Here is a 15,189-nt window from a genome sequence, read left to right as displayed (position 1 = left end):
TTGATGTTCTCCTGTTCCTGTCTTTTTTCCCATTAAGATTTTTATTTTTTTTACTTCTAGAGGGATCTCTTTCTACTCCTCCACCTTCACCATCATACATTTCTGTTTCTGTTTAAAGTTTGTTTTAGCTCAGAAGGGGAAAATAAAGCTTTAATAACCGCTAACCTTCAAAGCAGCAGTGTGCTCAATTTTACCCCTTGTTTCAGTGACAACCTCAGCGTGGGGCTTTTTTTTTTGTTGAAGCTAATTGAAATAATCTGGCTAGCTCTGCCAATATGGATGAGTCACAGACATTCAGGGAAGCTGCTGGACTTCACTCTGCAGCTGCCCCCTATTGGGGCATACCATTATACACTGAAAGAGGGATGGACTGTCTCCCATGAGGGCAATCACACCAAAAATGGCACCCAGTGGTAGTTATGTGGAAACCTGCTGCGTCTACCTGCTGATATACTTCCATTAAACAAAAAAAAAAAAAAAGAAAGAAACTCTACTCTGTAGACAGATAGAGTTTTGTCTCTGGAGGATAGCAGTTTAAACTGGAACCTGTGTGCCGAGGCCAGTGTCTGTGTGTCGCAATGTCGACATGTCACTTCAATCCGTCAAGGTCGCTGCCTGTTGAGAGAGGATCATGAGGCAGGACAGATCCAGCTAGCTGATTGCTGGGGGAAATGGGAATCAGCTCAGTGGCTTAGTTTTATGATTTCAGTCTGAGTAATTCCACCATAGAATGAATGTCTTTATACCAGCCAATGAAGTTCATAGAGTGTAGAGTTATCTTGAATAGGCAAGTGTCGAGCCTCCACAATTTGGTACAATTGTCGAACACAAAGAAAACCCTCCGTGCTGTTCTTCATTAGCACCACTTTTGAACCAGTCACTGCTGCTAATGCTTTGATCCGTCCGGGCTTTTGTTGCTCTACTGGTTCACTGCACTGTTGTATTTCAGTGTTTCAGTAATATTCCTGAATGGGTAAAGAGTCATCCACTGGTAGTAGCCTACATTTACTCATCAATTGCACCATATTACGATACGATTTAGTGGTATTTCCATCTTATGCTACTTAATACTTGTACTCCAATAAAGAGAAAATATTACGTTTAAAGCTACATTTAGAGCTGTAATACCACATTTCTGTGCATATTAAGATTTTTTTTATTCAAAACATACTTTATGAACTATGAATCTACTCAATATATTAAGCAATTAAAATTAGCTCAACTTCGACGGGCTACAGAACTGAAATCCTGCTTACATGTTAATGCAACAATGATGATAATGTAATAATTCAGCAATATACAGAGAGGGGTCATTCTGTATATTGAGAACTTTTAGATTAGATACTTTTCTATTAAAACATCTCTTTTATACATTATTATATTATTATTAAATTATTAAATATTTTATACTGTGTTATTATTGCTTTTACTTAAAGGATCTGAGTACTTCTCTACCACTGGACACATTTCAACAAGAGCTGCAACTCATTGTTATTTTCATTATCATTTGAACTGTCAGTCATTTTTTCCAAATACCTAATTAATCATTTTGTCTATGAAAAGTCCAGAAAACAGTGAAAATACATTCAAACAATCCGAAACCCAAAGATATGGAATATCTATAATATATTTAAATGATATAAAACACAGAAGAACTGAAAATAGTGACATTTAAGAAGCTGGAAGAAGCAAATATTTGGCTTTTTGTTCTTGACTAAACAACCAAAATGACTGCTAAATGATTAGAATTAATCTTTTTGTTGTTGTTGTTGTTCTTTTGGTGATCTAACTGATTAATCACTTGTTTCAGCTCTGGCCCTACCCTGTGCTCAGGTGTGGGACAACAATTCATTTAAATTGATGAGGGGTTCATCATACAAACACAATAATACTGGATGTGCCCATTCCTTAGTTGTGAGCACACTCAGTTGAATGTCACTTTTATTAGCTCCATTTATCACTTGACATGATGTAGAAACACGGTAGGAGAAGTATTTGCATACTGCTGCATCAGGCACAGTTGTGTTTGCTCGTATAAGAGCAGAGTGAGTCTCCCACCAAATTTGTTCTGGGATGCTGAGGAGAATGCTACACCCGGGCCATTATCATTTTATGCTGTAACAACCACTCAGGATTTATCACCCATAGGACTTTTCCATCAATACACTGCACTGCAGATAAATTAACCCAATGGCAGTCCTTCCCTTACGACAAAAATGGGAGAGCCTCTGCCAGCTCTGCTCTCTGAATCATATCCAATGAATGTGTTTCATTCAACCATCTAGTTTAACGGTATTACATCTTTAAAAAAAAAAAATGTTTGTGGCAATTAAAGAATGGCAGTTTAAACAAGAACTATGATTGCATATAAGTTAATCATCCTTGTATTGCTACCACTTGTCATAACAATGATTTTTTGGAATGAATATACGTGTACCTCTCTGCCTCTGAGCGTATATGGCTGCATGTGAGTTACACCGTATACTGCATGTGCTCACGCCTAATCTGATCCATCTATGAGATTGCACATATAGCCTCATCTCAGCCTTTATGCTTCTTCCTGGCCCACTTCCCTCCTGGGAATTCTGTGCTGGAGTCTGCTCAGAGGCAACAACCTGCTCATCACTAGTGTAAAGAGAGGCAGGCAAAAAAAAAAAAAAGAACAGTGTCTGGGACAGGCCCAGGGCATGCAAGCTGTTCAAAGACAGGCAGGCAGTAAGCACTCTACCAGACGCAAAGTGCATTTTCATGCAGAAAAAAACAATAAGAAGTGAAAAGGATTCATAGAAAAAGAAAAAAGAAATGAGAGGTGCATCTGGAGATTTGTTAGAACAACATTCTGCCGCCTGTGGAGGCATGAGGGGTGGCAATATTGTCTTCCCATGGAGAATTGGAGATCCTCCATATCCCTCTTTCTGCTCTTGGATGAAGAAAAAAATCCACAGTTGGATGCATTATAGAATCAGAAATCTTTGTGTTTTCAAATTCAAGGAAAGGAAAAGAAATCTAACCATGACAGATAAGAGGTTGTGGGAGAGAGACTGGATAATAGATTGCAAGCAGCAGATAGAAAAATGTCCGCAGTAAAAAGGTCCTCAATCAATGTTGAATGAAAATCAGGAGCAACATCGGCATTCTGTAAACCAGGGGATGACATTTGTATGCTCATGTTACATATTGGCAAGCATAGATATAACTAGAGGTATTACAAACTAAAATAACATCAAGATAAAAAATGAAAATGTACTCTGGCACTCTTTGATATTCTTAAGATACATCATAAAATCTGCCACATAAACCCTCTCAGGCACTCAAAGCGCCTTGATTACTTTGACTCTGTTTTCTAGTAACACTTCCTGGCATGTCTCTCAATTTGTTCTGAAACATAGAGGAGTAAAGTGGGAAGAAAGTCAGCTAAGGTCTGATATGAAGGGTGCCCCTGATCTCAACATTACAGTAGCTTATTGTCCCCGGGCTGCTGAAAGGAGGGGTTGACAGAAATATAGCTGAATCCTTTCTGCTCGATGTAAAGCCGGGGATACGTTGTGCTTCCAAATCCTTGGCACCAACCTTGGATGTTGAGGGCCATTTACTTACTGCGATTATAGAATTAAATGGGATTAAAGTGTTATCATTAAAGAGAAAGTGACCTGTTGACTCCGCGACTGAATGTGAGGCTGGGACCGGTGTGCTGCCACTGTGATGATTTGCACACGTATCAAGGATACAGTCCTACAATACTACAGTCTATAAACCAGAGAAACTTATTTCCCTTATCAATCAAGGCAAAATTACTCCGGTCATTTTCAGTGAAATCAGAGCATATTACTGTTTTGAAAGCCAGAATTTGGCACACATACACGAGGGTGTCTCAGCCACAGTGTCAGTGATTCCTTCCTCCCGAGGTGTCAAGTCTCAAATAGTTCCCGTATCTCATAGCAATGATAGACATAATCATCTGAATATGAGTCAGGTGTTTCTAAAATGTTCTACATTTGGGGGAAGGCCAGCTCTTGTGCTATCTTCAGGGGGCATATATCGCGGCTGCCAAGAAAAGCATCTCAGCCACAGCCACTACTGGCTGTTAATTAGAGAGTGCTCCACCAAGAGCACTTCTACCAAGAGCCTTGAAGCAGAAATGGCAACCAAAGTCTCTCTGTATCAGAGCATACAGCACTCAAATTCATCTGTCCCATCGTGTGTGAAGTCGAGCATTGTGATATCTCTGCAGTGGAGTGCACCATTGTGACAATGACCCCCGTAAAAGATTAAATGTCCAGGCACTACAACCTCCCTATGCCCAATTATCCCCCATAAATTCAAGGGCAGGATCAATGCTGTTAGCAAGTTTCTCATTTTTACATTTTATTAGCTGTATCAACATTTATTTTGTGGGTTACACGAACTACAAAATGAAACTGTTGGCTGTTACCTACTGAAGTAAATGTCCATTGCAAACCAATATCTGTACAGCTAGTCAAAGATGGTTTGTTAGAAAGAAAAGCCTGTATTGTTTTAATATTTTAAAGATTTGGCAAGGAGTCTGTCAGTCAATAAGCAAACTTGTGTCAGCTTACTGTGCACATCATTTTCGTTATAGCTAGACAGCAGTCGAGTATTGCCCAACAGCTAACACTAGCAGATAGTAGATAATAGTTGGTATCCCTCGGTTACATTATTAAAAAGATCACGTTGATATCCCAATCACCTTAATCAGGATCACTGACAGTCATAGCTGAGCAGCAGCTTGTCTTGTCTGTGAAAAATAGAAGAAACTAAAACAAAAAGAAACTATAACGTTAGCTAACGTTGGCTCAGCAGCAGGATCAATTTACATCAATGTTGACAACAACATAGCAGCTACCACTTATAATTCTGCTTTTGAATGTAATGATGTAATGATTAGAATAAGAATTTCTAGGTTTCTTCTAGAATTCTCTATTGTTGATTTCAAGCAAAATACTGATTAAAATATTCATCGGTGGCACAGGTAATACCTGGGTGTACAAAGGGTGTGCTAACCCAATCACCCTATTTTTTTATCTATATGATTTTATAATTAGCTAAAAATTCTCATTTGTTTAATTTGTTTATTGTCCCCCTTGGATGGAGTTTTCAAGATATGAACCCTTACAGAAAAGTACCACTGGGCCCAATAGATCCCTTCCTAGACCATCATGGCCCAAAAACTGAATATCAATTAGTGCTGAAATAATTAGTTGACTAATGGAATAGTCAATTGACAGAAATTATCATAAACAGTTTTGAAAAATTGATTAACTGTTAAAATCATTTATCAAGGAAAAATTCAGTCATTTTTCCTCTATTCCTCTATTTTCAGCCTCTTCAATGTGAAGACTTTCTTTTTTACATCATAATAAACTTAATATCTTTGGGGTATGGAGTGTCTGTTGGACAAAATTATGAAGGTTATTGTTTGTTTGTTTGTTTGTTTGTTTTTTCAAATCTTTGATATTTCATACACTATAGGATTAATCCAATAATTGCAAAAATAACAAACCAATAAACTGATAATGAAAATATTCATTACATGTAGCCCTAATGCCAAAAACCACACCTCAGTTAGGATTTTGTGTGTTTTGGACTCCGTGGTTTTTAGTAGTTCAGGAAGAGGCTAAAAATAATTGCATCATTATTTGCTGGTCTTTTATATGCCTCAGTGAATGGTATGATATTTACAAACTATAGGGAACCTATCATTTTCAGTCTGCCTCTCCCTGTGTTGTGGCAAACTCTGCAGTGGAAAGGTCAAACTAGGAGGAAAACGGTCTGGTGTTCATTGAAAATGTGGCTGTAGATTTACATTTAGGGCTGTCTGTCTGGCGGGCTGAGGCACAACCAGTGTGGATGACGGTGAAGTCAAGGTCATCCTGGTTGTCTGTCCCCATCAGGCTTTAAAGAAAACTCCAGTCTGCAAAATAGAGGCTTTCCTTCAGCAGCAGAACAAAAGGTGGTGGAGCCAGCTAATGGATCGATGAGGGTACACTGTATGAGAAAGAAGAATCATATTATTGAAGGGGTAGACAAACTAAATACATTTCTTCTCTTCAGTGTCATTGGGAAACAGAATAATTGGTTAGTGTTTGTGTTTGTATGTATGTACTCTAATAGGGATTTATAGCAACAGGAATCAATTCAAGGAGAATGGGATGCCAAAAATACAGGTTGATGGAAATTCAATGTGTTGAAAGCTAATGCAAAATTAGCTTTCAGTCTGTGCTTTTGGTACAACTATCCATTTTAAGCCAAAAATGATGAGCAAAATTATATTAGCATTGTTAAAGGAATTCTTCAAGATGGTGGAAAATTCACTTATTTGCTTTCTTGGAGTGAGATTAGAAGATTGAAACCACTCTCATATATGAGTGTGATTAGTGTAAAATTAGACTAGGCAGATAGATCAGCATGAAGGTGAAGATAGACAGATTAGCATGAAGGGAGGAAAGCTAGATTAGCTCTGTCCAAAGTGAAACAAAAAAAACCCTACCAACATCTCTAAAACTCAGTAACACATTCTATCTCATTTGTTTAATCCATTCACAAACAGAAACAACAATTTGTGTTTTAAGAGGGAATTACCTCTACTGAACTAGTACCATCTAGCTGTACAGATTCAACCAATATTTATCCACCGTATCTAGCAACCTGCACTAGCTGGAGACTGAAACCATTTTTCCTCACGAAACAGCTCCCTTTAACTCCCCCTAAAATCACAAGTTGTTGTTTTTATTTGTGTGTCGTGTGTCAAAACATGTTACAACATGTTAATTAGTGAGCTTTAAGGGTGATGGTGCATAGATTTTTCAGACATTGGATAGTGCTAGGCTAGCTGTTTCACCCACTTCCAGTCTTTACGTTAAAGTAAGCTAACATTAATCATGTCCCAACTCAGCTCCAGCTTTATCAATCACAATCTGGCAGTCAGACCACATTGCATATTTGCTTGAATTAATATATTCATATATAAGTATAAATTGATATCCTAGACAGAAAATTAATAACATTTAACCTTTTTAACCACCTTTGGAGGGCACCCATCATTTCCCACTGGAGGCAAATGTTTAGCCTTGATATTAATATTTCTGTTTGTTTGCAGATTGAACCAAATAAATGAGGTACAATGTTGTTAATTACTGAGCTTTAGAGGTGTTGGTAGGTGTATTTTTGTATTATACACAGAACATTGCTGTTCCCCATGCTTCCAGTGCTAAGCTAAGCCCATCACGTCCCAAAGCTCTGTAGTTTTACATTAATCTTCTAATCTCTCCCCCAAAAAAGGCAAATAATATTTAAGCACTTTAGACTCATTCATATACATAAGTAAGCTAGAATGCTTTATATTTTTCTATTTTTAATCTGACTAAATGTTGTTTCTGATAATAGGATGTTTATTGCTCAAATAAAAAGAAATAAAAGAGAATGATTTTTCATCAACACCATTAAAAGATAGTTATCATTCCCTGCAGTATCTAAGGGTTTGTATGGACAGGGCAGTCAGCGGTGCATCACCACTAGTAACAATGAAATCTGCCTGTCTCTGGGTCTTGCCGTCTGCCTAATTAAGGAGGTTGAGGGGAGAGGTTGGTGTGTTCTGGCCGGAGGTTCTGTGTATCTCTGTGTCATCAGTGTCTTGCTGTGCTCCATCCCAAGGTTGCTGCTTGTAGCTGATGCCAGGCTGGCTGTGAGCTGCAGGGTGCAGACGGGGGGTGAGGCCTTTCTCTGCCCAGCTCCGGGGCAGGTGTGATGAGGCTTACGGCCAGAGTCAAGGTTAGCACATGGTGAAGGAGTGTGGAGCTGTGGGGTTTGTCCAAGAAAATGCAGCGGGGCTTATAGTCCGCAAGTCAGACTTGTGAACAATTACAGTGGAAGTAGCCATGATCTGTCAAGCTCTTATATCACTGCAGTAGCGATCTTCACAGAGCTTTCTGTCACTTAATCATTAGATACAGATTGATGGATTCTAAAAGCCAACTCCTGCTATTTCTGCATTATAATCAGCTCATTTTCTCTTTGTTTCTGTTTCACTTTCTTGGTTGCTTCCCTCTGTCTGACATCCTGCAGTGTTGGAAGTTTAAAGCCTTAATGATGTGGAAGTTGTCAGAGGATGCTGAGCAGCTTGATAGTGTGAGTGAAAGGCTTTGTGTGTTTGTGCTCCATCATGCGCAATCCTTTTGTAGAGAACACTACCAACTTTCTCCCCCTCCGTGGACAACCTTCAGATGTCCCTGAAAAAAGGAGAGAAGTGGTTTATTTAATTTGTGAAGGAGCTCTATCCAAGCAAGGATAGAGCTCTAATTGTTTAGTGCTACTGTATACTTGTGCTCCCAGGTCAGCTAAAGTTCAACATGGCTAAATGAGATACTGTAATTGTAGCTGAAAAGGTTGAAACTGAAAACTTCCTTCAAAGATATATATTTTTTCTTTTTTGCATTCTGAGATGTGAAGATACAAGTTTGCTTTTCATCACTCTCTACTACTCAGCGAGAATGTCGTAAATGATCCACAGAAACAAATATCTAACGTCCCCCAGCCTAACACGCACACACAAACAGATGATAAACTGACAGTTTGTTTTTGTGATAGAGCCAAAGCCAGAACATGTGCAAACATGCTGATTTTGCTGTAAACTTGTGTTGCTGTGTTTGTAGAACGCAGATGAAAACCGAGACATGGTTGACAGGTTTCTGCATGGCAGCCACTCAGAAGTCCATCCACAGCAGACTGGAAACTCATAAATAACAGACCTCACAAGGCCAAATTGAAAAGCATGTCCAGCATGTAATGCACAGAGAGCCAGGACAATTTAGAGTTTCACTATTGGATTTATCTGCAGGCCAGAACAAAAGGAAGAAGAAAATGTAGAATAAAAGGCAGCATATGGTTGGTACCTCAGTGATGGAAGGCTTAGAACACCACTTACTATTTTCAGACAGGCTGCGTGGGTTGAAACATGCTGTTATGCTCCAAAGGTGTGATATTTTCAAAGCAGAGCGAGATCTACATCTTACAGTCTCACTGTAAATTTCTTTGAAATATTTTTTTCCTGTGTCTACCTTCTGTACAACAGTTGCTGAGGACTCACATCCCTGCACCGTGAATGACTTCAAAGTGAGCAGAATATTCAGGGGTGTTCCACATTGTTTTCTGTTTCTCTCTCATTATCAGGTCTTCCTTAATGAACACTTCCTCTAACCACTCCCGCTCTCTTTTGTTATTCCATAGGCGACTTCACTTTGTTTCAACTTCAGTAGCATCCTGCGCACTCGCAGGACGCCGCTGCATTTACAGAGATTGTTTTAGCCACTTATACGAGCCGCAGCTCTTAGCTCTCATCTCATGGCTGGTTTACTGTATCGATGTTTTTCTCCCATAGGTTGTGACCCTGGGGAAGAACAGTCGTGGTTACCACTACATTCTGGCCAATCTTGTGAGTAATAACCGAACCGCTCCCCCGGGAGAGAGTGGAACCTGCTTTTGGCTGCACGTGATGGGACTAAGTCTCAGCCATGAACACAAATGTGCATGCACAATAAATTGATTATGTGCTTTTGTATGAAATCAGAAAAGAACAGGCCTGTATATGTGTTTTGTTTGCAAATGTAAGTCTTTTATTTCCCCTCTCTATAGGGCTTGTTTTGCATTTCATGTCTTATCAATCAAAATCTGGCAATCTGTCAGACTACATTGCATATATGCCTGTGAATTTACTCATATTAAAGTATAAATTAAAGTCATAAATAAATAGCTTTTAACCTTTTTAATCACTATTGGAGGACAGCCATCTTTCCCTCCACCCCACCCTGACTCTGGGGAGGGAAATGTTCATTTAGCCTTGATATTAGCATGAGAGCTTTTAGGTGGAGGCTGGCCCTGCTCTCACTTGATGATCCCCCGCTGCTGTTTCCCAGACTTTAGAAGATGTGATTATGCAGCAGGCAGACACATGTCCTTGCACGCCATGACACAATCCTGCGCTTAAAAAACAGCAATTTGACCATAAAAAGAAATAACTCCATGGCATGGCTCTAGGTTGATGAAAATGAAATTTAAATGCAGCTGGAGCAACAGAGGTTTGTGAAATGCATTAGAATTTTTTTTTTTTTTACATGGAAAAGCTATCAGGATGAAAGTAGGTCAGCTGGTTCAAGTAAAATATTTTGTCTTCTGCATGATCTGACAAATTCCTCAGTATAAATTGGCAGGTTGTTTGTCTGTAAATGAAGTACACCACAAAGTGTGAAGAGAGATTGTTGCCTCAGTGTAATAGCAAACACATGTTGCTTTCTCATACAGCAAAGAGTTCTTAATAAAATGCACCTTGCACACGGCCAAAATACTGCTAATATTTTGTGGTGCTTAGCCCCAGGTCATACTAAAAAACCTCAAAGAAAAACAAGTTACATGAGTCTTCTCCTCCCCCACTTCCCCTTTGTCTCATCTCAGGGATTTTCTAATGTGAGCTTGGACAAAGTCTTCGCGGGTGGAGCCAACATTTCAGGGTTTCAGATAGTCAACCCTGAGAACCCGATTGTGCAGCAGTTTATGCAGCGCTGGGAGCGGCTAGATGAAAGAGAATTCCCAGAAGCCCGAAACACTCCGCTGAAGGTACTTTGCTTGCAAGGCCTTTCATTGTGCATGCAGAATACAACGATCACTCCCTCTGAAGTGCTCTTTATCGGTTCTTCCCCTCCTCTCATCCTCTGTTTGCCTTTGTCATTCTCTCATCCTCCCACCCCTCGCTTCCTCCTCTTTGCTTTGCATCCATCCCAGCGATCAATATATTGATAGGCAGTGCAAGGCAAGGTTATATCGTGGCTTCAATTTACATCTAATTAAACAATGATCAAGAAAGAAATGGATTTTGAATGGCATTTAATTAGATTTTGTCATGGTGCAGTGGTCAACAAACAAGTCAGCCCAACCCTCACTGGTGAAAAGGTCAGGCTAAGTTGGAGGGAAAGTGCGTGGGAGATAAAATCACGCATTAATGCTTAGGTCTGCTTCTAACTCTGCACTAAAAGTTTTGAAAGAGGTCCTGACCATTAGACAAGTCCTGCCTTTTCTAATCAAATCTGTCTAATCAAACTATTTTTATCACAAGCAAAGTGACAGAGATTGCACCCATCCCACCCACACTGACCCGACCCCGAGACACTGAGAATAATGAGCTGAAACTGCCCAAATTTTCACTGGGATTGTCTTTTTGTACTGCGAACAAAAACTTGCATGAACAGAATAATTTGAAAGATGATACAGTCATCACACAGTATAAATAAATTTTGCCTTAAAGAACCTGTAAAGGTTTTACTACGAAAACAGTAATATCCCTGCATATCTCTTTATCTCTCTCACCACATGTTTGTCTCACTGTGTGTTCTGGGTTTTTTTACGTTATACAGTACACTTCAGCTCTGACCCACGATGCCATCCTGGTGATAGCAGAGGCCTTCAGGTACCTGCGGCGCCAACGTGTGGATGTTTCTCGCCGGGGCAGCGCCGGTGACTGTCTAGCCAATCCTGCTGTACCTTGGAGCCAAGGCATCGACATCGAGAGAGCTCTCAAAACGGTAGGGGTGTGAGGAGGGGAATGGAAAGAGAGAGGGAGAGAGAGGGAGAGAGAGAGAGAGAGAGAGAGAGAGTGGCAAGCTGATAAGTAAGAAAAGGCTAGAAGAAGTGAAGCAGAGATAGCGAGTGAGAGTGTGATAAAGATGGAAAGTGACAGAGAGAAACGAAGAGAGCGCAGAGCTGTTCTCCTCCCTCTGCCTCCAGATATCTTTGCACAGAGCTCACTCAAATCCAGGCCCTCATTACCATAAAACTACATCTTTTATTAAAGCGTATCCAGTTCATCATTTGATTAACAGACTGAGCGCACTCCAGTAGCTCCATGGACATGAGCACCTTAATACCAGCTATATACGGTATGCAAAGTGAATGCTATTACACATTTCCCCGTGTCTGTGTGTGTCTGTCTGTCTGTGTCACATGGCAGGTCCAAGTGCAGGGTATGACTGGGAATATCCAGTTTGACAACTATGGCCGCAGGACCAACTACACCATAGATTTTTATGAGATGAAAACAGGTGGGCCGAGGAAGGTAAGACGGAGCGAGTGACCTCCATCAGCTTTCCATCCATCAAATGTCAAATCCAGACCTGATCAAAAATCCTGGTCCATATCAAAACACAGCTTACAGCTGGCACACAACAAGGTTTGGTTCATTACCTGTGAAAATCATGGAATTTGGCTAATATGTAATATTGAATGATTTATTGATCGTCTGTACCAAAGAATGGAGCTCGGCAAATGTTGATCACATGTGTAGACTTGCCAAGACTTTGCCCTGAATCCTGTTGGATGATCGTGTGACATTTTCAAACAAGCCCGTACCTCAATTTATTAAAGTACAGAGGGCTTTTGCAGTGATGTGGGACCAGCAGGGCTGAAAGGACAGAGTAGAGTAATGCTGATTGCTTTTCTCTACCTCTGTTAGGTAGCAGCGTTGATGAGCTATGCCAAGCATTACAAGCCCCACAAATCACACACAGTCTGCAATCTGATAGCTAAAACTGCCCTATCAAAAGAATGATATAAGACTATTTCTGTGCCGGGGGATAGCACAGATATGATTTTTGGTCCTTTCCTGACAGTAATTACCATTCAAATAACCAATTACTATAAAGGGGATCCAAGAATTCATCTGGCTCCTCTTCAAAATGGTAATTCCCAGTGGTACATTCACATTATAACCGGTACCATATGATGACCCCTGGTTTTATTTCATAACCTTACAGAGTTCCAAGAGACAGCTGTGAATTTCTCGTTAGCTGGATAAGTGTAGGCTCAGTCTGATATGACGCTTGATTATGCTGCCTGCCTCCCAGGCCTCTGAAGCCCACACTTCAATTAGCATCACACAGCCCTCACAGCCATCACCGCGCAGCCAAACAGAGAGGAGAGGAGCAGGGAGAGGGATGGAGAGAGGGGAGAAAGGAGGTCAGGGGGAGAGAGTGAGAGAGCAAGGGAAGATGAGACAAACCAGGCAGCAGTTTGTCAGGAACTGGAGCCCCAGTCACCCCAGTGACAGTTAGAGGATGAAGGTTCTTAGCTGTGACTGTCACAAGTGATGTATGGGCTGATATCTGTCCCAGCTGCTCAGGGTGACATCAGGACTTTGCCTCTAGAGCAGCACTCCATGACACAGCTCCTCACAGCCTCGTCCCCCCGAGCAGCGCTTCTCAAATGCTGTATCACTGTCGGGAGAGACCGGGGGAATAAACATTTAGAGCTTTCTACAGTCTGGCAAGTGCACTAACTACATCCCCAACTGTAACCACAGTTTGGAGCCCAAAGTTTAGAGAAGTATGCTGCTATCTAGCGCCTCCACTTGGTGTTTAAAAACTCTGCACTCTTGTACACCTGTCTGGCTCAAACATTTAAAGATCTAAGGGGGAAAAAAATGCAGACCAGATGTGAAGGGGAAAATCCTAGCCAGCAACAGTTAGACTATTGGCAGCAACATATGCAACACGTTTCATCGTGAGCCAGACCAACCCTTATTTCAGATGGGCAAACAAACACTTGACATTGGTTTGACTTAAGCATCTGTACAGCAGAAAACAGAGCAACTGCAATGGCAGGATTGTGCCGAAGAAACTGTGGAGCCACTGGAATATTATGCTAAATTATTAAAGGTGTATGCAGTTCACATGCCTGAATATCAATTATTTACTGTAAAACCTGGGAAGCTGAAGGTGGGAGGGATTGAAGTTGTCTGCCATATGCTCGTCTGCTGCACTGGAGCAATTTAGTTTCTGCACAGTTGGCTGTTTGAAACGTAGATTACTAAATTACAAAAAAAAAAAAACAATAGTATATTTTCATAATAGCTGTGATCATGATGTTAACTGCATGTTGAATGTAGAAATATCAACTCTGTTTATTCCACGCTTAGATTTCTGAGCCACTTCTATTGTTTTAGTATTCTGCTCATTCGCTGCTATTTTGGTCGAACTTCAGCAGGCCTCTGGGAAATGCAGTGTTGTTTTAATGAGCCCTGCATCGTGGCAGATCCCAGAAGTGTCCCTGTTATACTGTATGCTCACTTATATATCATCTGTGGGTATGAATGCTTAGTTCAAAAGACTGCAGCATCACTAACCACTGTCTTCTCTTTGCAGATTGGGTACTGGAACGAGTACACGCGATTTGTAAATATTATGGACCCGCAGGTCACCAACGACTCCTCAGTGGAAAACCGAACGATTGTGGTCACTACTATTATGGTACACTTTCCATGCAGTTTTAAATGTTTCACGTATTCTGCCACTCAAGGTCATGGTGTTGATTCCAATGAGTGATACATTCTGTCCTGGGCGGGTAGAACCACATCTTTTTTGTGTTGCTTTCCATCCACTCACTACATGTTGAAACAGTCGATCCGAAACCGGGGGAGTGTTTCAACTGTATCCGTGTGGGTGTCAAAGCATTTTGATTTTCCATACTTCAGTGGCCTGTCGTAGCAGTGACATCACAATAATGGTATAAATGATAATGGTTGACTCCATCAATTACAAAAGCATACAAAAGCATAATAAACGCATACGTAAGTAGACCTGTCTGTCCTCATCAAGTAAATGTTCAATGACACTTGGGATAGACTGGCCGAAGAATGACTAGAGGATGATACTGCAATGGTTTCTCCAGCTGGGCAAAGCAAAATAATCAGTATTGGAGGAGGGATAAGAGGGGGTGGTAATTTTCCTTGTTATCGCCTCTCCAGTCTATTTTGTATTGCTCCTCCATGTGTTCTGTGTTGAAGTATAACCTCCAATCAGCACTTTAGGAAGGATCATTTTCTGGGCATTTTCCCAGATTATGACAAACAAACAAAATATTTAGATTTATTTATTTTACACCGTATTTACTCAACTAAATGTTTCAGGCCTATGGGATAGCTTCCATTGCAAATAGATTTACTGACTGTATAATGGCATTATAATTACCTGACGCAGCCCCTTGTTCTCTGCAAACAAACATTTTAAACGCTAAAGAAAAAAATGATAAGGATCTCCGTTGTTTGCGCACAGTTAGATTTCTATTTGTATTCCGATGCGTGAGCCAACGTCACTCAATAGCGAGAGGAAATATTTAAAGTCTATAGATGAG

General features: G+C 40.5%; 1 protein-coding gene across 4 annotated transcripts in view; it reads left to right on the top strand.

The window, feature by feature from the left end:
* The window catches only part of LOC122990438 (glutamate receptor 3), a 90,368-nt gene that overhangs the window by 52,487 nt on the left and 22,692 nt on the right, over nt 1-15,189 (top strand). For all 4 annotated transcript variants that reach the window (XM_044363801.1, XM_044363800.1, XM_044363802.1 and 1 more), the window contains exons 5-9: nt 9,395-9,448; nt 10,465-10,626; nt 11,421-11,588; nt 12,014-12,118; nt 14,202-14,306. In XM_044363801.1, coding sequence (XP_044219736.1) covers nt 9,395-9,448; nt 10,465-10,626; nt 11,421-11,588; nt 12,014-12,118; nt 14,202-14,306 — 594 coding nt within the window. The remainder of the gene's footprint in view (nt 1-9,394; nt 9,449-10,464; nt 10,627-11,420; nt 11,589-12,013; nt 12,119-14,201; nt 14,307-15,189) is intronic.

Source organism: Thunnus albacares, chromosome 10 (assembly GCF_914725855.1).
Source record: "Thunnus albacares chromosome 10, fThuAlb1.1, whole genome shotgun sequence".
Classification (NCBI taxonomy): Eukaryota; Metazoa; Chordata; class Actinopteri; order Scombriformes; family Scombridae; genus Thunnus; species Thunnus albacares.
This window is presented reverse-complemented; position numbering and strand designations above follow the sequence as displayed.